This window comes from Oryzias melastigma, linkage group LG22, assembly GCF_002922805.2.
Source record: "Oryzias melastigma strain HK-1 linkage group LG22, ASM292280v2, whole genome shotgun sequence".
Taxonomy (NCBI): Eukaryota; Metazoa; Chordata; class Actinopteri; order Beloniformes; family Adrianichthyidae; genus Oryzias; species Oryzias melastigma.
Window position 1 is genome coordinate 26,645,876 of NC_050533.1, and position 25,659 is coordinate 26,671,534.

Below are 25,659 nucleotides of genomic sequence, written 5' to 3' on the forward strand. Positions count from 1 at the left end.
ATAATGCGTATCTTTAATATACACTATATTGCCAAAAGTATCGGCTCACCCATCAAAATGATCAGAATCTGGTGTTCTAATCACCTGTCCTCATCACAGGTGTATAAATCCTCCCTCAGTCATCCAGACTGTTTTTACAAACATTAGTGAAAGAATGTTCCTCTCTCAGGATCTCAATGAATTCCAGCGTGGAACTGTCATGGGATGACACCTGTACAACAAATCCAGTCGTTCAACTTCCTAAATCTTCCACAGTCAACTGCTCTATCAGAACAACATGGAAGAGTTTAGGAACAACAGCAACTCAGACACCAAGTGGTCGACCACGTGAACTGATGGAGAGAGGTCAGAGGATGATGAAGGTCAAAGAGGTCACAGACTTTCTGCAGTCAATTGTTACAGAGTTCCAACCTTCATGTGACCTTCAGATCAGTCTGAGTACACAGAGAGCTTCATGGAATGGGTTTCCATGGCAGCAGCTGCATCAAGACACACATCATCAAGTGCAATGCAAAACCTTTGATGCAGTGGTGGAAAGAACACCATCACTGGACTCTAGAGCAGTGGAGACGTCTTCTCTGGAGGGAGGAGTCAGACTTTTCCATCTGGAAATCAGATGGACCAGTCTGGGTTTGGAGATTGGCGTGGATGACCTGGACTGACCTGCACAGAGTCCTGACCTGAACCCCATAGAACACCTTTGGGATGAATTAGAGCCGAGACTGAGAGCCAGACCTCCACCAACATCAGTGTGACCTGAACAATGAGCTTCTGGAAGAATGATCCAGAATTCCTAGAAACACTCCTCAACCTGTGGACAGTCTTCCAGAAGAGTTGAAGCTGGAATAGCTGCTGAAAGAGGAGCAGCATCATATTGAACTCTATGGCTCAGGAATGGGATGGTACTGCAGTTCAGATGTGAGTCAAGGCAGATGAGCCAATACTTTTGGTAATATAGTATAACTCAACTTGTGAAAAGAAATTATATGAATGTCTGCTTCATCATGCTGCACAAATGAAGTCACAGAGAAACAGTTTCTGTGCAACAGTATAAATCTGCATCAGAATTTCCAAAGTTCCACTTCAGCAACTTGAGATGCAGAATTCTTGTGTATCTTTTCTCTAGCTTTGAAAAAGACTAAATCAATAGTAAAATGTTGCTGTAATTTGAGAAAATGTCTAACTGTGACTGTTAATGTGTTGGCAATAAGCTGTTCTTGGTGATTGGGTCCTTGATCATTTTCCTAGACCTTATTCAGTGTCTTTGTTCATCTTGTCCTCGATTTTCAGACATTAACGAGTGTGCGGGAAAGCCTTGCCTCAATGCTTACTCTTGCAAAAACTTCATTGGTGGATATCACTGTATCTGCTTTCGTGGATGGGGTGGCCAGAATTGTGACATCTGTTAGTATGAGTCCAGAAAACCTTGAGTTTCTGTCCTGTCCTGTCCTGTCCCGTCCTGTCCCGTCGCGTCCTGTCTGCACAGACAGTTGAAGCCCAGCTGCTCAGCTCGACAGCCTCTGTTCTACTTTTCTAAAGTTTCGTTTCTAGTTTCTAGATGCTTAAGAAGTTTAGAACTGAAATAAAATATTTTCTCTATAATTTGCATTTGTGGCTATTTATTGCTGTAAAATGATGAAGATTTTTCTCAAGTGGAAGAGCAGCGAATCAGCCAGAACTGCTGGGCTTCATCTCCCTTTTCCATCTCCTACACCTCTTTCTATGATCAGTTAAAGTTGCCTCCAGTCAGCAATAGACGTAAAAGTAAATCATCTTCTTAGACTTTGAATCTTCATATTTAAACACAATTTTTCCTCTGCAGTTTGGTGTCATTACCTGCTCTTGTAACTGTCTGCATGTCTGCTTTTGCATCTCTTTGAGTCCTTGAAATCTTTTCAATTGCAATAAAATGTTACCACTCAGCAACTGCATGCACTAGTGAATAATGGAGTGTTTTTCTGTTTCTACCTCAACATGAATTCCTGCACTTTCCCCACAGATCTGAACAGCTGCCATGGGCAGTGTCAGAACGGAGGGACCTGCATGGTGAGGCTAAGAAAGTTTTCTTCAAGTGTTATGGTTTTATTGGCTTACCCAAAAGTGTTCATAATGTCTAATGCCAATCATTTACTTTTATGCCAAAATAAGTCCTTACAAACATACAGTAGTTTTGCACAAATACAAAAAAATACAACATTTTTTTCATTTAGCTGAAAAATAAAATGTTGTTTAAACATTCCTTTGTTTTTTAAGTAACATTTAATTTTAACTATAATTGATCATAATGACTGCACTATACAGGGAAAAGCACACAGATAGGGGTCAACATGCAGCAGGAGTACCCCACTTATGTGTCCAGTCAGTTTTTTCAATTAGCCTTAGATTGAATTTCTTGTCTTCACACCAGGATATGGCCAAAGGCTACCAGTGTGTTTGCCAACCAGGTTTTGTGGGTCGCCACTGCGAGGTTCAGAGAAACCTGTGCTCTAGCAGTCCATGTAAGAATGGTGGCCAGTGCCACGCTCTGTTGGATCACTTCCTGTGTCAATGTCTTCAGGGCTTCACAGGGGCAACATGTGAGGTAAGTTCTCCATGGAGTGTTGGACGAGTATTTCAAAACTGAAGGCTTCACTTATTATGGGGACATTTCCAATTCTCTGTTTTTACCCCTTGAAGGTGCAGAATGATCCTTGTTGGCCAAACCCCTGTCACAACAAGGCCCAGTGTTTCAGCCGGCTGAATGATTTTTACTGCAGCTGTTCAAATGAGTATGAGGGCAAAACCTGTTCAGAACTGAAGGACCATTGTAAGACCAACACATGTCTTGGTAAAGTCTATGTTTACATATTTAAGACTTTTTCTGGATGTTAGTGACTTCTGCTCACCTCGCCTTCTTTTCATTTCTTTATCCCAGTAATTGACAGTTGCACAGTTGGTGTTTTCACCAACGACACCCAACAGCTTGTCATCTCATCTAATGTGTGTGGATCACATGGACGCTGCATCAGCTTGACTGCTGGAGACTTCACCTGCTCCTGTGATCCGGGATTCACTGGATCCAACTGCCATGAGAGTGAGTCATAATGACCCTGGCAAACAATGTATGCACAAACTAAATGTAGCATGCAGAAGAAGTGACACATCGCAGCAAGGATCATATATTTAGGTATTTTTAAGACCACCAAATCTTCCTTTGAAAAAGATCTGTACTCGTGAATGGGGGTGGGGGGTAAATTTGCCATTTTTTACCTGCTATGATAAATGATTATGGCAATAAAGTTGTAGAAAGGTCAGATCCCTTACTTTTGTAAGTAGGACTGTAATAATTGATTTTAACGATTTGATTCACATCATAATTAATGGTTGATGCAGTTCATAGTCGATATCAGTTCATTTTGAACAATCTGATTGGATCTGATTCACTGACCTAAAATGGATCCAGAACATTTTTATCCCAAACTTTCAGCTGAGTCTCTGAGTCTCAACTCAGAGATAAATATCTGCTACTGAACAGAGCAGGTGAAGTTTTCCAGACTCTTCTATTTCTTCAAGATAACAAACAAACAAACAAACAAGTAAACAAGAATGAATATCAGATCCATTCACATTTTAGTTTGATCAAGTTCAGTCCACTGTTGTTTATCCACATCAGAATAATCCTTATTAGAACATTCTAGCACTCTGTATGGTCACATGACTTTGATCAATTCAGAGACTGGAATGATGGTTGATCACTTTCTGCTGAATCATGTGTGTTGTCTGCTGTGATGGAACTTGGTCATTTTTATGTTATAGTTAAATAAACCTACCATGTCTCCGTCTAAATGGTACTTTACAACATCAATTACCAATTGATTTCATTTTGAAACTATGTTATAATTGTATAGGTTAAATCTATTTGATTCAATCAGCCACTTGCTTCAGATCAAGCTGGTTGGATCTTAAAGGATAACCAAACTCTAAATAAACTTTTTTTGTTTGTTGATCTCTATAAATGAGGCTTTAAAAACATTGTTTGTTGGTCATTGCCAAATTTTGGACAATTTAAAATAAATTCGTTAAATTGTTGTCAATACAGTAAAAAACCCTCCGTGTGCTGCCCCCTACAGGTTAAATCGCGGTATTACATTTGAATTTCCTGATTGGTCAAACCATGTAAGTTTCAGAAGTTTCACATCATGATCTGCAGCTCCAGTAATGATAACAGTCCCGTTCCCCCTCTGACTGGATTTTAACATTTCGGCTGTGGGCGGAGTCAGCCTCCAACTTCCCTGTTTGGTTACCCTTTAAGAATATAAATCAATTCATTGATTAATTCTTTCCATCCTGTTTGTAATGTATTCCCAAATCTAAACTACAAATGTTTAAATAGAACCAAACCAAAACAGATCAAACTGAAGCTGTTGTACATTCAGCTCCAAACTAGATTGAACTTTTTTAGTCTAAGCCTTCGTCACATGCGCTGTGCGTGTTTTTGGGTTGTCCGGGTTCGTAGAGGGTTGTGGAGGGGAGCAGCTGCTTCATAGGAGTGCAGGAGTCTCTTGCAGTTCCCTTGAGGCTCGTCTGACCACCTCATAAAAATTGAAAGCACCATTGTCGTGCGTGTGTGGTAACTGTATCATGAGTTACACACCTATGATGTACAGGTGAAGCTGTTGTAAGGGGACCTTTACACTCTAGTGATTAGTGAGGTGCACACACTGGCTCCTTACTGACCACATGGAAATGTTTTACACACAGGGTGTGAATGGGATATGCAAGTGCCCGTAGAATGTGCACACAAACGACACTCTGATTGTCTAATTTCATCCCTTTGTAACACCAAGATTGTGCAAAAGGAGCACATACATTTCAGGTGAACAGCACCAGCGGGCTAATCGTGTAGTTGGTAGGGTTAAAAAATGAAAAGTCTGTAGGACATACCAGCATCTCACCTACTTCCCCCCTTACGTTTGTCTCAAGTGTTCACTTCAACCAGATTTTTGCAGCATGCCTGTAGAAAAAATGTGCACTAACATTTTCACCATACAGGCTCACTGGGTCGCAGACAATCTTAAAAGTTCCTGCTCGCCACCTGCGTGCCAGCTACAGATTAATCCTTCTTGCACTGCCTGTATCCACCCTTGAGGGCAGTGAGACTAAGGCTTTATATTTTTCATATTGTTTTCAGTAACATGTATTCTGAGAAATTAAAGAAAATAGCTTTTTTCTCCTCAGCTGACTAAAATGGACATAGGAAATAGAGTTTTGCTGATGTCTTTATTGTGTTATTTTTATTGAAGAAAACATGACCATAAAACCTTCTGGGATAAGATTTTTTTTTACTTGTACTTTAAATATTTTCTTCCTAAAAACCTACATTTCCAAATGCAAAATGAACTCTTTGCCTGCAGACATCAATGACTGTGCCTCAAACCCCTGCAAAAACGGAGGCACTTGCATTGATGGGATCAACTCCTTCCAGTGTGTCTGCCCCGGCGGCTGGGAAGGCCCTCTCTGCGATGCTGGTGAGTGTGGGTGGGAGATGGAATGGGATTAACAGCTATCAGGATCCTAAGGTGCGCCCCTGTAGCTACGTTAGTCACTGAGAGGCAGCAGTCCCCATCTGCAGCTTTAAAACCTTGGTGAATTCAAGTGCACTGAATTAAAAGATATCTCAAAAATATGTCCAACTCAAGTCAAATACTTTGCCAAGGGCATGTTTTTTTCAATGTTAACCTGCTTTAGGATTATCTAATACTTTCAGTATTATCATACTCCAGTCTACTTCAAATAAAATAATTTTGTCCCTTTATGGTCAAGTAATTTAGAGTTTTATTTACAGTTTTATAATAATAAAAACATACTTTGAACTGGTAATAAAACAATAAACGTTTTAATAGTAAAATGTACCAAAATGATTTTCTGTTGCCTCTGGTTCCAGACGTGGACGAGTGCAGTGGACTCCCCTGTCAGAATGGGGGCCAGTGTGTTGATCTCCTCAATGACTTCTACTGCATGTGTGTTGATAACTGGAAGGGGAAAACCTGCCACTCACGTAAGTCTTTGAAACTTGTAAGAAACAGCATTAAAAACGTCAGAGTCTTCAGAGACGAACTGAGTATTCACACATACTGAGTGAATGTTAGCATTTGTTCTTTGTTCTAAAATGACGATGCCCTCACAGTTTGCTGTTCAGACATGTTTTCTCCTCTGATGTAATCCTGGCTTCGGTAAATGCCCACCAGCGCTGGAACAGAGGCAAACATTTGCAATCATGTTACCTCTGTTCAGGTGAGAGTCAGTGTGACTCCAACACATGCAGTAATGGAGGAACGTGTTACGACCACGGGGATTCCTTCATGTGCAGCTGTCCTGCAGGGTGGGGAGGACATACCTGCAGCACAGGTCAGACATCAGCTGAACTGATCATGTTCAAGCAATTTGACACCAACGTCTGATTCAATGGAATCAGTAGATAAATTCACCACTGTATTCCTAAATAGAAAAAATGACGTTCATAATTCTCAGGCAAGAACAACTCTTGTGATTCGAATCCATGTGTGAATGGCGGGACGTGTGTTGGAGCTGGAGACTCCTTCACCTGCATCTGCAAAGAAGGCTGGGTGGGGCTCACCTGTACTCAAAGTATGGTCTCTCACTTCATCCTAACATGAGTGTTGTAGCTCTGTTTGAGCATAGTCAAACGTTTTATCGCTTGTCTTTTACAGATGTTGATGACTGCAATCCACACCCATGGTAAGTAAGACTGATGGGATTATTTATTGCATAAAAATGTTTTGGTTTTGTGCATTTTCTAAGGAGAATATCCAATTATTAAACATCATTTATTGCTAATAACAACCATTAAAATGCACATTGGATTAATAGAGTGCAACAATTCATTTAATATTTGTATTCATATCATAATTTGTGGTTGATGATTTTATTCAAAGTAAATATTGATTCATTTTGAATGGTATGATTTAAAACAATTTCATTTTTTAATTAATTTAATCTTTCTTTATTCTGACAAGACGGATTGAGATTTTAAAAAAAAGACAAGAGCTTTTAAGGAAGAGAACTAAAGGAGAATCAAAATCTGAATAAAACAGCAATAACACATACAATCAATAAAATCATTAAAATCCTAAACATTTACTGACCTAAAATGGATCCAGAACATCTTCATTCAAACTTCCAGCAGTGAGACTCAGAGATAAATATCTGCTACTGAACAGTTCAGCTGAAGGTTTCAGATTCTTGTATTTCTTCAAGATAATAAATTAAATATGTGTACAAACAAACAAGAATCAATGTCAAACCCATTCACATGTTAGTTTGATAGAGTTCAGTCCACTGTTGTTTATCAGAATAATCATTATTAGAACATTCTGTATGGTCACATGACTTTGATCAGTTCAAAGACTGGAATGATGGTTGATCACTTTCTGCTGCATCATGTGTGTGTTGTCTGCCGTCGTTTTTTACGTTACATTAAAATAAACAAACACTACCTCAATCCCAGAAGTATTTTCAAAAATGTACTACCCATTGATCTCCTTTTGAAACAGTTGTATAATGGTACAGGTCGACTCATGTAACAGCTTGCCTCAGACAGATCGATCTGGTTGATTGTATCAATAGAAATCAGTTCATTGATATATTGCTACACCCATACTGGATTTTTTTGAGAGATTTCATGTCTCTGTTTTTGTCACTATTCGCTGAGTTTAGAGTATGACCTGGAGGTTTATGTTAGTGAGTTCAACATATCAAACCTCATTGATGATTCATGTGTTCCATGTTATCCCCTCTGTGTTGTAAAATGTAATAAAGTTAAATTCAAACAATAGCTTATTGATTTTTTTAACTTTAATGAACATAATTTGCATGTTTTTGGCTATACATATTTGAGCATATTTCACAAAGTGTCTTTACTCTGACCAAGGAGGACATAAGGAGGACATTTAGCCTTTATTTTCATCAATAAAACATTTTGTAATTCGTAGCTGAGCATGTGATAAACTTCAATAGTGACTATGGGGCTGTATGGGGCCCAGAAACATGTTCATCTATATTTGTCTAATCTTTTTAGTGACACATCTTTCCACCAACAGTATTATTGCTACATCTTTTGTCCTCTCCGCTACCTCTTATTGTATCTGTTTTTGAGAAGCAATTTTAGGGGTCTTCAACCCCAAAAGACAGTTTGGTAGGTTTGACAGACAGAGTCCAAAGGATAGTTTGACACTCTATAAACTGAGTGTTTTTCCATGTCTCCCATACAGCTACAATGGTGGCACTTGCATTGATGGCGCAAACTGGTTTCGCTGTGAATGTGCACCAGGATTTGCGGGACCAGACTGTCGCATTAGTAAGTATCTGGAGCTGTCTACACTCACCCGCCACTTCAATAGGCACACCTGTTCAAATGCTTGTTTACACACATTTCTTATCTGCCAATCCCATGGCAGTATCTCAGTGCATTTAGACGTGTTGACATGGTCAAGATGATCTGCTGCAGTTCAAATCCAGCATCAGAATGAAGAAGAAATGTGATTGAAGCAATTTTGAACGTGAGATGATTGCTGGTGTCAGACTGGCTGGCCTACTGGGATTTTCACCCACAACCATCCCCAGAGTTTACAGAGAATGGTCAGAAAAAGAGAAAATATCCTGTGAGCAGCAGTTCTGTTGAGGTCAGAGGAGAATGACCAGACCGGTTCCACCTGATAGAAAGTCAGCAGGAACTCAAATAACCAGGTATCACTGCTGTCAGCAAAGAACAGGAAACTGAGGCTACAATTCACACAGACTCACCAAAACTGGGCAATAGAAGATGGAAAAACGTTGTCTGGTCTGATGAGTCTGTATTTCTGCTGCAGCATTCAGATGGTCAGAATTTAACAACAACAACATGAAAACATGGATCCATTCTGCCTTGTACCAACGGTTCAGGCTGGTGGTGGTGGTGTCATGGTGTGGGGGATATTTTCTTGACACACTTTGGGCCCCTGATTGGGGTTTGCCCACCCCTGCAGGTGGTGGGCCCACTAGAGAACAATCCTACATCGTTTCTTTGGGCTTGAAAGCCCCGGCCACCAGGTGCTCACCTGTGTAGAGGGGGGCCTGGTAGCAAACAAAATGGCGCCGAAACATCATTAGTCGGAGCCGGAAGTCCGGAAGACAAAGTTCACGTCCCATCCCTCCCCTCCCGATTTCAATAGAAAAGTAATCTTTTTTCTTTTTTTGGTCAAAAAAGATCAATTTAACGGGTGACCCTCTCAGTTATATGTTTTTCTGTTTTAAGTTTTAAACCTGAATCCGCTTATCTGCAGAGAAAAACAGCTTCGTACCAGTAAGCAACACTTTGAAGCAACTTTTGTGCTGAGGGCTGAAAAGTTCCAGTAGTCAAAGGAATGTGAACACTGGAGCTCCACTGTGTCTGAACACTTTTCTTAAAATCCCTTTGAAACAATTTAAAAAATTCAAAAAAACATTATCTGTTCATCATGCACTCTAAACTGTTTATTCACATCAAAAAGTTTTTTTATTAAAAGATGCTAGAACTCTGAAATCTTGTGGAATTTCTGCCTCCAGCTAATGATGTCAGGGTGCCATCTTGTTTACAACCAGGTCCGTCTCTGTATTTCTTTAATAAGCAATTGCTAGCACTTCTATAAGCATTAAAATGTTTATAAGGATTACATTAAAGTAAGAAGGCCTCCGGATTGGGCAGTCATAATGTTCAGTTGGAAACAGTCATAAAAGTATTTGTAGTTTATCCTCACTGCAATGAGAAAAGACTATTGTTGCACCTATATTTGCACTTTTGGTGAAACTGGAGTTGTTTGCCTTAAATAAGTCAGTTTCCTTTGTCTGTGTTCTGTTACTTCAGTAATTAGTTTCTTTTTTTTTTTTTGAAGACATAGATGAGTGCCAGTCATCTCCCTGTGCTGATGGTTCTACATGCTTCGACGAGATCAACGGTTACCTTTGTATTTGCCCTCCGGGACAAGCTGGGCCTCGCTGTCAAGAGTGTAAGCAAAGCAAATCCCCATGGTGTTTATAACTGCCTAAATAATTGCATCCATACAGACTTGTTTAATGCTTCCTTTATTTAGGTTTGAAAGACCTTGCGAGCATGAGAAATGTGATTTGTTGCATCAGACCTTTCTTTTTTCAAACAGTGGGGAAACCACAGCAAAGCTGGTGAAATGGCCACCTATTCATGAGTGGTTTATAAAAGAAAACACACTGATACATTAAGTCATGTGAGAGAGAAAATGAGTTTGGTTCTTTTCCATTTCCCTATCAAAACAAGTCAAAGTAAGGATTTTAACTACTTGAGTAGACCGCGCATGTAGAGTGATCCACAGCCTTTCTGAGGCCATGAAGGCCCATCAGCATGCAGTCAAAACCAACCACAGGGAAGTGGTTAGGGGAAACGCTGATATTTTATCAGCGTGTTACCTTCTAGATTTGTTTCTGTTTCAGGTGCTGTAACATTTTTAGAGTTGATTTTGATCATACTGAACATCTCCACTGCCTTATTGTTCTGAGTAACCTTAAAGCAGGGGGGCCAAAGCCCAAAACACGGTTTGGGGTTTTGGCCAAAACTGGTTGTCGGCTGAACAGAACAGTTATTGCACACATAAAAAAACTAAATTGTTAAAACTTTTACAACTTAACTTTTTTTAACATAAATATGAATAATACCAGACAGGAATATTTTTCCAGAATAAATCAACCTAAATATTAAATAACTTTCAATATTTTGCCCTCCATAAAATATATTTTGACAAAATAGGGATGTTACAAGATAACATGGGGCCATTAATAATAATAATGTAAAATGATCCGTGTGGCTAGATGTAATTACCCTGCGGGCCGGATCCGGTCCCTGGGCCTGAAAGGGTAACCAAGCTCTAAATCAACTTTTTTTGTTTGTTGACTTCTATAAATGGGGCTTTAAAAGTCCTGTCTGTTGGTCTTTGCCAAATTTTTGCCAAATTAACATAAACTTGTTTAATTCTTGTAATAGTCAAAAACCATCTGTGTGCTGCCCCCTACAGATTGAATTGAGGTACTACAGTTGAATTTCGTGATTGATCAAACCATGTACGTTTCAGTAGTCTGACATCATGATCTGCATCTTCAGTAATGATAACAGTCCTGTTCCCCAGCCCCTCCCCTCTGACTGGAGTTTCACATCTTGGCTGTGGGCGGAGTCAGCCTCCAACTTCCCTGTTCAGTTACTCTTTAAGGTTTCTCAAATAAAAAGCCTTCTCTAAATCTCTGAACTGAAGTGTTGAGAGGACTGTTTACCTCCTCCTTAACACTCACACATTTCAAAAGAACATCTTTTTCATTTCTAGGTGTATTCCATGACTGCTTTGAATCTAGTTTCATAGATGAATAGAAGCAACTGAATATTACACGGTCTGTTATTGATGGAATTAAAACCTCTTGGTTCCATTTTTGCTCATAGCTTGCTGTCCACATAACAGATCATTTTTCTTTCAAACTTTTCTGAAATGTTCCTCCTGGATGTGGGATACTGGGATGTTACCAAGACTATTAGTCTTACATGAAACACATAAGCATTCACTGCTTTTAAAATGCAGTCTTCTAATGTCCAGCTTTTCAGGCATTCATTTACTTTTACTAATATAAAAAAAGGACGCTTATGACTATTATGTTTATTAACAAATATTCAGTTTTCACAAGGTTTGGAACAAAGTATTACTAAGCATCATTGGTTAACTCCGTTTCTGAGGCACACATCCTTATTTTCCTTTTTTAAAATGTGTTTTTTCTTCCTCAGCGATGGGACTAAAGAAGATGTGTCATCACAACGGGCTGCAGTATCCTCATGACAGTGAGTGGGAGGAAGAGTGTAACACCTGCCAGTGTGTCAATGGAAATGTTCACTGTTCTAAGGTATGTGACATGTGACTCAAGGGTTGTGGTATTCATGAAAGGTCTTATTTCTGAACCCATGAACCGACTCGTCTCCAGGTGAGGTGTGGTCGTCGGCCCTGCCTCCTGCCAAAGTCTCTCTCAGCAGCAGAAACCAATGCTCAGGCCTGTCCTGGAGGTCATGACTGCATCCAGCATCAGTTCCTCACATGTTTCTCACCGCCCTGTCGTCAGTGGGGTGTTTGCTCAACACCTGACCCCCCCACAGCTCTGCACACTCAATGTGAGCCCAACAGTGGCTACCTAGATAACAGTTGTGCTCACATCACTCTCATCTTCAAGAAAGACAGAGTACCACAGGTAAATGTTTTTAGTCTCTGTTTGAGGACTTTCTCTGTGTTTTAGCAGGCACACCTGTAATAATCAACTTCTAAAACAGTTTTTGTACACATGTGCTTCTCATTCCTTCTCTTCCTGCACTTGTCAAATTTCCCATCTTCATCCTGTACTGTATTTGATCAAAACCTGGAAACACACAACAAGGTTTTAAACCAACTTGCTGGTGGGTTTGTTCTTTTGAAAGACGAGTCATTCACTGTACAAGTGAAAGGAAACGTGCCAAATGATAGATGATAAACTGCCTCTGGTTCAGTTTGCTGTTAAGGAAAATGAATCAAAGAAGCAAAAGCTTTACTGGTTAGTGACTTCACATCTATAATCAAACTGAACTATCAGAGGGAGGTTCAGTGAACACAAGCAAATGAACTGGATCTTAAAGGGTCTATAAGTGTACTACAATGTTAAACCCTCATGAAAAACAACCATAAAGCAAAATTTTATCCATTCACTAAAAACTTGCGCTTTGAGCACCAGCCCCTCCCTATCCACAAAAACAAGTTGGTCATCACATTGTGATGTAAGAAAATGGGGAACAGCCCCTTCCAGGAGGAGTTCTGCCACCACCACCTCAGGTTAACACACCCGTCTTCTCCTAGCAGTGATCAGCAAAACACTTTCATTTTGTATGCACACAACCATATATCTGCCTTTAATTACCCCAGCGTTTATTCCAAAAATGTATCAGTCGACTTTGTTTATTAGAAACAGCCGTCTATTTGAGACCGGCGTTTATTCCGTCAGACAGAATGGTCATGTTAATAGATTCATTTTGCAGTGAAGTATGGTCACAAAATGCAGGCAACACCACCAGGTGAACATTTCAAGATTTATTGCAATGATGAGAACATTATTTTATGTTCTGATTAGCGTTGGCTCCATATGGGAAATCTTTGCTTTATTGCTGATCATTTTCTTGAGATGTGCGCATCTTCGCATCTTTGCATCTTTGCTCAACAATCCATGTTCGAGTGAACTACAAGAACTATCGAGACACCATTTCCCACAATGCATTATTATGTAGTCATTGGGGCAGCTTGCAATTAGCGCAATGCCAATGTTCTGGCAGTACTCTCCTGTGTATGTGCCTTACACCCGCCCCTTTCTCACAATATCTGTATGATGATTGACATGTGACATCAGAGCAAAAACTACCCAACATGCACTGCAATCAAGGCAATCTGTGGAGCACTGCATCCGCCTGGGTGATCTCAAACAGTCATATTAACTGTACAATGACTGGACAGCGTGACCCCTCCCCCCTCTTGCTCCAAACCAGAATTACCCGCTCCGAGAAGCTAAAACCCCATAGACTTCTAGTCACAAACGGGCAGACAGTTGGTTCCAAGTGCAGCAGGTTTATTAGCTCAAACAGGAAGACAGGAGTCGAGCACAGCTAAAAGTCCATAAAATCAGAGTCAGGCAGGCAAAGGTCAAAACTCAGCATGAGACCAACAGATCTACCAGAGTGGTCAGTGTCCAGGCAAGGGTCAGGGCAGGCCGCAAACAATCGGAATCGAAGTCAAAGCAGGTTCAGGTCAACAGGAAATCAGGTCAACAGGAGATCAGGTCAGCAGGAGATCAGGTCAGCAGGAGATCAGGTCAGCAGGAGATCAGATCAACAGGAGATTAGATCAACAGGAGATCAGGTCAGCAGGAGATCAGATCAGGATGAAACGCTTGGTAATGCAGGCAGAGCAGCAACAAACAATACTTGGCACTGAGTGAGGCTCTGTGTGCTGCTTCAGAGACAGCTAGGTGATCGTCAGATTGGAGTCAGGTTAGCGGCATCTGGGGACTGCGTTCTGGGGCTGCTGGGAGTTATAGTGAGTTAATGCTCTGAAGATGCCTCCCACCGGTGACCAGAAGGGGAGACAGAGCCCTGACACTTCTTTTAAGAAATAGACAGTTATTACTCAGTCAGTCTATTTTGTCAGAGTAACAATTCTTGCTCAGATACATTTATCTTTACAACTTTTGTTTTTTTTACTGCAAGTTATTCATGTTAAAAACTGACCAATCAGATGCCTCAGTAAAATCATGTGGTGCTCACTGGACCCACCTCCAACATTTGATTGACAGCTTCTCCTGAGCTGCTTTCAGTGGAAGGGGTGTGGACTTCCAGCAAGCTCACACCTGATTGGTGAAAGTGGTTCCTCTAAAAACGTGATTCAGACCGACTCGGACCAATCACTGTCATCTGGCTCCATAATGCAGCGTCCATAATGTAGAAAAATCATTGATGGATTTGGCCTTATTTTGTGAGAGCCGGAGGTAAGGCATTCTCTATGGGTGATGTCTCAGCCTGCTTTGTGCAGTGATAATACTGTATGTGAATGGGCATCGCTACACTGGCTCACAACACAAATGCCACAGACACCCGCATCTGCATGACTCTGCTCGACCAGGGGAAGATCTTAAAGGAGCCCAGCCTCTATTAGAGACCAGCGTCCCACAGGAACAAGCACCTGTTAGACCTGATGGGTACCAGAAACACCATCAATTAGAGATGGACCACAATTGGAACTTAAATGGAATGCACATCCATATTTGCAAAAGTTCAGATGCTGTTTATTTTGGCGGGAGAAACTCAGCCACACTGGTGAGGCCAGCTCTAAAATGACATCATGACATGGGCGACACCCACAAGGAGCGAAAGGTGGAGCCTCAGAAATCAAAGCGCCTTACTTCCATGTAGGAAAAACCCACGAAAATAACTCGTATTTCATTCAAATAAATGTGTTCTTTAGTGTTCCAAATGTAATATTTGATGATATTTATGGACATAGTATGGAATAAGCCCTTGTAAGAGCCCTGGAGAGAATTAGAGGAGGTCTTTGCTCTTTGCTAAGTCAGACACTAAACCGTCTTTTGTGTGTCTGTGTGTGTTTCAGGGAACCACAGTGGAGAGCATCTGCTGGGAGCTGAAGTACCTCCCCGTGACTCGCATACTGGCCAAGGAGCATGTGCTGCTTATCCTTTGTGATCTGTCGTATTTAAGAAGTGACGCCGTGGAGGTTGCCATGGTAAATATCACCTTTTCCATGCTCATTTCAGGTTTTTTAGTAAATTGAAATATAAAAAAAAAAAGCCATGAGAAACATAATCCCTTTCATTCACTGAATCTGCTATCAGCTTGTATTTGAACTAGATCATTTAAATAGACAAACACAGTTTTCACCTAAAATATATTTGCTTTAGCAAGAATAAGAAACATGAATGTTTCAATATTGGACTTGAAAGTTAAATGTCTCCGCTTTTTCAATAGCAAGAGCGAGGTTTTGTTGTTTACTGTTTTCATTAATTACTACAAAAAAAGTAAACTCAAACTGTATTCTATCCATTCACACAGTTGAAGTTGACAGTTGAAGAACATCACGTATCACTCCACGGTGTTCCAACAATCCAAAGAGCGGTTTATAGTTTAACAAAGTCGAGCTTAAACATTTTGACAGATTTGTGATTGCGATGTATCAAAGAAAATCAATCTGAGGTCAGTGAGCTCCAACAAAATTCATCTTGAAGGGTTAATAGGCAGATTTTCTGTTTTTGAACAAATTGAAGTATTTTAGTTTCCCCTTTAAGGTAAAAAGAAATACAATAAATGTCATTGAATTAGCTCTGATTTAATGTTGGTTTTCTAGAGTTATGCATTTCTGGCAGAGATGCACCACAAACTCAAAAATAACCTGTTTTTTTTAACTCTTTATGTTATCCCATATTTGCTGCATTAAAATATGTAACACAGGAAGTATTTTATTTAGAAAGGAAGTCATAAAAACCTTTGTCAAAAGTTGTAAATGATTTCATATTTAAAAAAAAGACTAGTTTAATTGATGTTTTTTTGCTAAGAACAGTAGTTAATTTATATTTATCATAAATAGGAACATTAACATGAGGTCAGGGTCTTATTTTATTTCTCTAAAGGGACTTTGTGGCTCCTGACGGGTGGGGGTCAGCAAAAAATCAACCCAAATGCCTCTTTTAGCATTAAAGGTTCCAGACCTCTGTTCTGGAGAATCACTTTTCCAATAATGTGAAAAAACACTTGCAAATTAGTTAAAGTCACCAAGAACAATGTGGCCGAATCACTATCAGCAATTACTGTAACTATTATCAGCAGTTTAGAGCAAACAAAGTGACTTTCTTAACATCTCTAATATAACATCAACAAAAACACTCCTGTTTTCTTTTTTGTTGGTCTCTCCTTGTTGACCACCCAGATTTTAGTAAATCTGTCACTTCTGGCCTTTTAAGCCTTGGAAACCATCCCTGAGCAACAGCAAAGAGGAGAGCAGGCCTGACATTCACACGGAGCCTGTAACCAGGCTTCTATTATCGGATCAAGTTAGGAAAAATAGATTCCCCTCACAGACTTCTGTGGTTGGGTTACATTTATCATGAGCAGTTTGTAGTCTCAGTTTGTGATAGAAAGTATTTCTTCTGCAATTCTGTGATTTTGGTCTGAAACCAAAGCATCCTCTCACCAATGCTGAGGTGTAGAAAGAAGTGAGCCCTTACTTCATATGTTCAAACAGTTTATCCGTTTTTAAAAGCCTTAAACTTTTTAAAGACCCACTCCAAAGAAAATAGTGTTTTGGGTATTTTTAGCATGTTATATTTTTTAAAAATTTACAATAAAGGATTTTATAATAAAGGACATGTATAAAATAATTAAGATTAAAATTACATTTCTGAGTATCTGAGCAGACAAAAAAATGTTGGAAAAAAGCTTGAAGCAGTGACGTAGTACAACAATTGTCAGGTTAAAGTCTCCCTGCTCTGCTCTGCTCCATTCTGATGAATCCACCTGCAGACAAATAGATCCGTGAACGTCTTTGTTTTCCTCGTCTGAGCTGGAATCTGGATCAGAACAGCTGGATAGCTCAGATATTGCTCGTCATTTCTGTTGCAGCGCTAATGTTAGGTTGGTGTCAGGGGCTGTAAGCTAGCGGGACAAAGTGTAAACAAAGGGATTATGGGGAATGGGGAAGACTTACTCATTGGTAATGGTCCTGTCCACAACTCAGAGGTGAATTTCTAATGAACTCCTGCCACTTTGCAGAAACTATGTCTTAGAAAACAAGTTTGTTTTTTATTTATATATATTTATATTTGATTTGACTAAAAACAGCATTATCAAAATTAAAAGACCACAGTTTTACAATAGATCATGATCGGAGTGGGACTTTAAACATTTTTGTGTAAAGAAAATAATTCAGTAAATATGTAATGAAAAATAAAAGTAAACATCTCAGAAATTACAACTGCCAGAGTGAAGAAATTCACTTCAAAACCACTGGGGTTCATAATGGTTGACACATGACTCAACCTGAAACTAAGCAGGGACTATAGGAGTACACTGTGTGTATCAAGTGTATTTTGTTTTAGGTTTTTATTATCGTTTCATTTAAATTTAGATAAATGAGAAAAGCAAGCGTTGAAAAAAGTTACTATTTTTTAGCTTGTTTAAAAATATATTGTTTTCATGTTTTAATAACTGTATCATTTATTATTTTATAATTTTTATCATTAGCGTATTTTTGTTTCATCAATATATGTTTAAAGATAGGTTAAGTTTCCAACTCTATTAAAACCAATAGTTCAAATTCTGTTGAATTATTCTTAAGACATTGTTCTTCTGAAAATGACCTATAATTACTTTTAAAGCTTATGTAGCTCTGGACTTCTGACATTTGTCTGTTTTGTATAAAGATCCCAGGGTCAACTCTAACACAAAGGACTGTTAACAACTCTTTACTTTGACCTGGTGCTGCTGTCAACGTTCGGAACAAGACCTCTACTGCCTCCTACTGGACATTTATGAATTCTAAGTACATAGTTGGAAACAAAACAAAAATTAAACTAGAATGCTTGGGTAAATCTTAGATACAACAAAGAAAACAGAAGAAATGTTCACATTTTTTAAATGACAAAATAATTAAGTGAAAGTGTCTTTAGCTTTGGTTTTACTGATGTCTCAAAAAATTTAAAGGTTAAACATTTGAACAAGAATCCTGCAGTAAACTGTTGAACATGACTGAGAATAGGGGAACATTTACTTCCACCAGTAGCTTTGTCTGGTCTGGATTGTACCAGTATAGTGGATAAAAACATGGATAAAGCTTAGACTCCTGCACAAACTAAAAGAACCAGAATCCTTTATTCTGTTTCCACAGCTATGCAGGGCTCATTTGTGGTGCAGACATCAGACAACAGATTTGGGTCTGAAATCTCAGTTTTTCCTAAAGTTCTTTCCTGTCTTTTTTTTTTGCATCTCTCTAGTCTTTTGAGCGCACAGAAAGTGACTGCAAACAGGTGGAGAAGGCAGTCAATGCCCTCACTGGAGCTCTGTCCAAACATCAGAACAGCAGCATCTTTTCTGCAGTAATGGAGGTCAATGTTGAGATGAGGGTGGAGTGCCCTTCTGTGGGTAAGTGAGCCATCTCCATCAACTATGCTTTTAGAAGAGTAATTTGAAATGTGCTGTGACAACAATTGGATTCATATCATTTGTGAGGATGGCATCATTAAGATGTTATCAATACTATTCCTCTCATCCATACTGGGGATCTGAAAAACATCAACTGGAACCTTTCTGTGTGGAGTTTGCATGTTCTCCCCGTGCATGCGTGGGTTTTCACCGGGGACTCCGGCTTCCTCCCACCGTCCAGAAACATGCTTCATAGGTTAATTGGTGACTCTGAATTGTCCCTAGGTGTGAATGTGAGAGTGGATGTGTGTGATTGAGGCCCTGAGACAGACTGGAGACCTGTCCAGGGTGTACCCCGCCTTCACCCTTCAGTAGTCGGGTTAGGCTCCAGCACCCCGGGACCCCGAAAAGGACGAAGCGGGCAAGAAGATGGATGAATATATTGCTTATTGATCCAGTGTTATGGAATCCTTATTGACACTTTTCTGGGTAAAAACAAGGAGGCAGAAGACAAATAACAAACTACGTACAAGAAAATCAACAAACACATTCTATGAATATTATGTCCTTTGCAACACTAAATTAATATGATCAATAAATGATATCTGATCATTTATTATTATCGAGATTCAATATGTTAATATTCCAAGATCATCTTTTTTGTATACTGCTGGTAGCTGTATTGATTTTTCCCTCATTTTTATTGAAATTTCATGCATTGATCTTTGAATAACAACATTCTAGTCATATGCTCCACCTGTGTACCGCTAACATACACCTGTTGAGACCACAGCACCACATGAGCTCTGCCATCTGCATGCGCTTGCTGTCATTTTTCAGCGGAGGAATATGAGGGCGCGTGCCATGCAAGTACACCCCCCACTGCAGCAGGAATAGAAGTGAGGCTGAGAGAGAGGCGGCCCGTCTTTTTAAGCCACATCGAAACAGAGTAGCTCACGCCGTGTCTGTGCTGCCGCCACGCCGGCACAGATGAGACTGAAACGTATCGCCCCGGTAAAAGTTGAAGAGGTGGCACCGGTACCAAACTGTACCAGTTTCAGTACCACATGTCTAATAATTTGTTGTTGACATTATGATTTATAGTCAACGTTGGTTTACTTTTGAACAATCTGATTCGATCCAATTCACAAACAAGATTCCTCGTATTTCTTCAAGATAATAAATTAAATATGTAACAAACAAACAAGTAAACAAGAATGAATGTCAAATAGATTCACATTTTAGTTTGAAAAGTTGTTTTTCCACAACAGAATAATCATTATTAGAACACTCTAAAACACTGTATGGTCACATGACTTTGATCAGTTCAAAGTGTTTCCACACACTGGGCTGGAATGATGGTTTATGGCTGAAAGGAGTCCATTATGTATTAATGGTAGTTTTTGTAAAATGTAATGAATCTCTGCCTTCAGGTTACCTGGTTCCCGTGCTGTGTGTTGTCTTCAGTCTTCTCTGGATCTTCTGCATTGTCATATGTGTTTGGTGGATCCAAAGGAGAAAGAAAGAGCGTGAGAGGCCGAGGTCTGAGGAGATCCAGGTCAACAACCAGCTGGACCAGAGCAACGCCCCCAAAGAAAACCGTGACCTGGACTTCTATTACGAATGCAAGAAGCTGATGAGCCCCTCTGACAGGACGTGTGATGAGGTGGAGGGGGAGAGGGAAGAGGAGCACAGTGGGGAGAGCCAGGAGGGTGAAGAGAGAGTGGTGCTGGGTGTGGAGAACAAGCTTTCACAACAGAAGTGCTTCGTAAAGGAGTCACAGAACACGGTGGTGCTGATAAAGAGAGGGATGATCTGCACGTCACACAGTGGTCCAGGGAATCTGCTGCAACAGATGGCTTACAGCCCCAAAGACAACCGCTGTAAAAACTTGAATGCTGCCAGGCTCAGCGAGGACGTTAAAGACCAGTATGTGTGAACCAACAGTCAAGATGGATCTTCCACTCAAGCTCTACAACAAACTGACTGGCTACTCTTCGAAGCACCTCCAGGGAGAATGGCATGCTTTCATTTTCTATTTTGTTTGGCTGTCCTTTGTTAGATTGTTCAGGCACAGCGGATCATTTTACGAAAAAAAGAGAGAAAAGAGAAAGTAGGCATGAAAGTAAAAGTCACAGCTTTAGATTCGTAGGTTTTGTAGTCTGACAATGCGAGGATCAAAAATTTATGTTGCTTCAAAGGTTTTGGGGAGATCCATGTTTTTGTCATTTCTGTCGTCTGCCTTAACCCAAACCAGTGGGCCTTTTCTACACTTTCATACAGTTGTTTTTTCTATCCCACTAAAAAGAAATTGTACATTTTTTAAATCATCAGAGTCCAGTATGCGATGGCTTACTTGACCATCTTTGCTTCCTTTTTTTTTCTTTTCCACTTTGTGTTTTAAAGTTCTTATACTCACGCTCTAATTATTCTGCTTCTACAAAACCCCATATTGTGTTTTGATTTTGTTTTGGTACAAAAAGTGCCTTCTCTCCTTATTTTAGTTTTCGTTTAGTCTCTTGATCTTTCTACGTTAAAAGGGAAAAATCATACCAACAAACGTTTTACAAAGCAATACAACTTCTTATCATTATGTACATATGTAAATATCTAGAAATGTTTGTGTATATTTGAGTCTAGTAAGTTAAGTGAGGCTTTGTATTATAGTTTTCTAAAGTGTAAGATAAGTTTTTATGTCATTCCGTTTATTAGTTTTTTTGAGACCATGACAGACTTTATGCAGCTTTTTTCCTTCATATTTTTACCTTCAGCTAAACTCGATCATAAATAATAATTTAAGTGAAAATACTTTGGAGTTGTAGTAACTGACAGGATATAATTTATATGTATAGTATATATATTTTGTCCTGGTAAGAAACCACATTGGAGCTGTGTGTGGACAGCTGTGAGTCACTGGAAAGGTCGTCTTCATTATTACAAGTTTAATGTGCTGAGTTTTTGTTGTTAAAACTACTGGAAAATGATTTTGGAACTTAAAGGACTCCCATTCTTTATAAATCAGAAGTCTTTTTCTTCCTTTTTTCAGCTGAGCATTTCTGTGTGCAGACACTGTTTTTAAAGCTGTTCAGACTCAGTTGTCTGTAAAAAATTGAAAAATCTGGATGTAGAAAACATGCAGTTTTCTGCTGAGTTAGCAGATGCTTCTTGGCCTGTTTAGCTTTGTTTCTTGGTGATGTTCCAATCACACACTGTTTTTCAGAGGCATCTTAAACCCACTTCACTTCCTATTCCAAAGGGTGGCTTTGTTTAGTATCTCTTCCAAAGCAACAGATCTCTGTAAGCTCCGCCTGGTCATACACCTCACCAATTTATTGACACAATTCTATGTGGCTTATGCTAAAAGTATTTAGCAGTAGAAATTATGCAAAGAAAAAATGAAACATTGTATCTTTTAAATCATCCCTGCTTCACAAAAACATGATATTAAACAAAAGTGCAGATTGATGCATACTTCTGCAACTTAAAGAGCATCAATCGCAAATTAAAGGTGCAGTGCCTGTAATGAATGTCATATTTCATTTTTCATTATTCTTTTTTTTCTTTCAGAAAGATCTTTTAATTATTTTTTTTTCAAATAGACAATTTATTTAAAAAAATGCAACATTTCAATTGAATTTAGATGAGTTCAAGTCGTGATATCAAGCAACCTATGACATTTTCAAAGTTGTTCTCTGGTGTGAGTTGTTTTTTGAAAGTGCCCTGATTTGAGCTTTTTTCAGTACAAATTCACGATTGACAGGGTCCAAACAATCTGAAGCACAGCTGCTTGAACTTACTCCGCTCCGGTTTATTTAAAGCTTTTATATTTGACAGACAGTCCAAAAGCCAGCAGGTGCTCATCACAGACAGATCAGATGGAGGGGGTGTGAATGAGTCTGTGCTTTCAGAAATGTGTCTTTTTTTCCACTTTTTCATTTGTAACAATGCTTGTGTTTTTTTTTTTTTTGTTTTTCTGGTTTAATGAAGGGAACAACTTCTGTTGTGTTTGATGCGGTTTTTAAGGCAGAAACAAACGTTAGAGATTTCAACCACTGCAGAAAGAGAAAAATAATTGCAAAGATGTTTTTTTTATTTGAGTATGAATGTGTTTTTTTTTTATATATTCTTTTTTAACAAGCAAGGAGAACGTACATTTGCCTCGATCTTTAAATTTTATATTGTGGTAGCCCTGCTTTATCTTTTACAAAATTTGGTGACATTTTTGGTTTTCTAGTTTTCTTTTTTCTTTAAATGCTACTATTATTTATTAAAGTGTTTTATACCTGATTTCTGTCATTTTTTAATCTAAGTTGCCATATCATCATTTCCTTCTTTTAAAAAGTTGACAACTAAAATGAATGCCATCTGCTTTGTATAAAACAGCACAGATTGTCTCAACCGGTGGAAACACAGATGCAAAGAAAAAAAATCAGTCTGACAATGGAACAAATTCAAAATTCAGTTTAATGATGAAATCACCACTGAAATAGGAAAAACAAAGAATTGTCTCCAGAAACCGAACTCAACCTGACATTACGCCAGGTTCACACTGATACTGAAACAACTTATAAAATAACCAATCATCTCAAACATTTGATTGACAGCTTCATGATTGGTGACTGTAGTTCCCTTAAAAACATGACTCAAAATGTGCAAAGAAAATACCATGACACCACCACCACCAGCCTGAACCATTGAATCAAGGCGGGATAAATCCATGTTTTCATGTTGTTGACTCCAAATTCTGACTGTATACCATCTGAATGTAGCAGAAATAGACTCATCAGACCAGACAACGATTTTCTATCTTCTATTGTCCAGTTTTGGTGAGTCTGTGTGAATTGTAGCCTCAGATTCTTGTAGCTGACAGCAGTGATCTTCTGCTGCTGTAGTCCATCTGCATCAAGGTTGTTGTTTGTTCAGAGATGTTCTTCTGCAGACCTCAGTTGTAACCAGTGGATCTTTGAGTTACTGTTTTCTTTGTATCAGCTGGAACCAGTCTGGTCAGTCTCCTCTGACCTCTGACCTCAACAGAACTGATGCTCTCTGGATATTTTCTCTTTTTCTGACCATTCTCTGTAAACTCTAAATACAGTATGTCACAAAAGTGAGTCCACCCCTCACATCTCAGCAAACATTTAGTTATATCTTTTCTTGGGACAACACTGCATAAATGACTCTTTGACACAATGAACAGTAGTCAGTCTAAAGTTAGTATAGCAGTGTAAATTTACTGTCCCCTCAAAATAAATAAAAATACAGCCAATAATAGCTAAACCCTTGGCAACAAAAGTGAGTACACCCCTAAGTAAAAATGTGAAATGTCGATATTTTGTGTGGCCATCATCATTTTCCAGCACGGCTTGAAGTCTCCTGGCCATAGAGTTCACCAGACGTCCACATGTTACCAGTGGAATCCTCTTCCACTCCTCCATCACAACACAACGGAGATGGTGGACATTTCACACCTTGTGCTCCTCCACCTTCCTCTCCAGGATGTCCCAGAGGTGTTCTGTGGGGTTTAGGTCTGGGGACATGCTTGGCCAGTCCATCACCTTTATCCTCAGCCACTTTAGCAGGCCGGTGGTCATGTTGGAGGTGTGTTTGGGGTCATTATCACTGCTCTGAGGCCCAGTTTCCAGAGGGAGGGGATCATGATCTGCTTCAGAATGTCACAGTACATGTTAGAATTCATGTTTCCCTTAATGAACTGTAGCTCCCCAATGCCAGCAGCACTCATGCTGTCCCAGATCATGACACTTCCATCACCATGTTTGACGGTAGACAAGACGCACTTGTCGTTGTCCTCCTCACCTGGTTGCTGCCTCACATGCTTGACACCATCTGAACCAAATCTGTTGATCGTGGTCTCATCGGACCACAGGACGTGGTTCCAGTAATCCTGGCCCTTAGTTTGTCTGTAGCAGATTGTTCCCAAGCTTTCTTGTGCATCATCTTTAGAAGAGGCTTCCTTCTAGGACGACGACCATGCAGAGCAATTTGATGCAGTGTGCGGTGTACGGTCTGAGCACTGACAGGCTGACCTCCCATCCCTTCGATCTCTGCAGCAATGCTGGACGCACTCATCCGTTTGTTTTCCAAGGCCAGTCTTTGAATGTGACACTGAGAACCTGCACTCAGCTTCTTTGGTCGACCATGGCGAGGCCTGTTCTGAGAAGAACCTGTTCTCTTAAAGCGCTGGATGATCGTGGTCACTGTGCTGCAGCACTTTTTCAGAGTGTTGGCTATTTTCTTACACCCTAGGTCATCTTTATGTAAAGATAAAATGTGTTTTTTCAGGTCTTCTGAGAGCTGACGCCATGAGGTGGCATGTTGAACTTTCAGTGACCAGGTTAAGAGAGTGGAAGAGCTTTTTTACAGAGTTTTAACTCACCTGCTAACTGATGAGACCTGAGACAGTGTAACACTAATGGTTCACATGACAAAGGGGAAGGAAAATGATCATTTATGCTCAATTTGTACACTTTAACTAAGGGGTGTACTCACTTTTGTTGCCAAGGGTTTAGCTATTATTGGCTGTATTTTTATTTATTTTGAGGGGACAATAAATTTACACTGCTATACTAACTTTAGACTGACTACTGTTCATTGTGTCAAACAGTCATTTATGCAGTGTTGTCCCAAGAAAAGATATAACTAAATGTTTGCTGAGATGTGAGGGGTGTACTCACTTTTGTGACATACTGTATGGTTGCGGGTGAAAATCCCAGTAGACCAGCCAGTCTGACATCAACCCTAGTTCAAAGTCACTTCAATCACCATTCTTACTCATTCTGATACTCGGTTTGAACTGCAGCAGATCATCTTGACCATGTCTACATGCCAAAATACATTGAATTTCCACCACGTATTGGCTGATCAGAAATTAGCGTTAAGGAGCAGGTGGACAGGTGGGACTAATTAAA

At 39.6% G+C, this 25,659-nt stretch overlaps 1 protein-coding gene across 2 annotated transcripts in view; it reads left to right on the forward strand.

Moving 5' to 3' along the window:
- LOC112146988 (protein jagged-2) overlaps positions 1-23,020 on the forward strand; it is a 79,530-nt gene extending 56,510 nt beyond the window's left edge. Inside the window, exons 10-26 of one of the 2 annotated variants that reach the window (XM_024273100.2) lie at positions 1,291-1,404; positions 2,000-2,046; positions 2,408-2,581; positions 2,677-2,827; positions 2,915-3,073; positions 5,394-5,507; positions 5,924-6,037; positions 6,274-6,387; positions 6,511-6,627; positions 6,711-6,738; positions 8,271-8,356; positions 9,909-10,022; positions 11,810-11,925; positions 12,004-12,264; positions 15,195-15,326; positions 18,586-18,733; positions 20,167-23,020. In XM_024273100.2, the coding sequence (XP_024128868.1) occupies positions 1,291-1,404; positions 2,000-2,046; positions 2,408-2,581; positions 2,677-2,827; positions 2,915-3,073; positions 5,394-5,507; positions 5,924-6,037; positions 6,274-6,387; positions 6,511-6,627; positions 6,711-6,738; positions 8,271-8,356; positions 9,909-10,022; positions 11,810-11,925; positions 12,004-12,264; positions 15,195-15,326; positions 18,586-18,733; positions 20,167-20,672 (2,495 nt within the window). In that variant the 3' untranslated portion in view covers positions 20,673-23,020. The remainder of the gene's footprint in view (positions 1-1,290; positions 1,405-1,999; positions 2,047-2,407; positions 2,582-2,676; positions 2,828-2,914; positions 3,074-5,393; positions 5,508-5,923; positions 6,038-6,273; positions 6,388-6,510; positions 6,628-6,710; positions 6,739-8,270; positions 8,357-9,908; positions 10,023-11,809; positions 11,926-12,003; positions 12,265-15,194; positions 15,327-18,585; positions 18,734-20,166) is intronic. The other variant, XM_024273108.2, reaches the window with a different exon arrangement.
- The last annotated feature ends 2,639 nt before the right edge of the window (positions 23,021-25,659 follow it).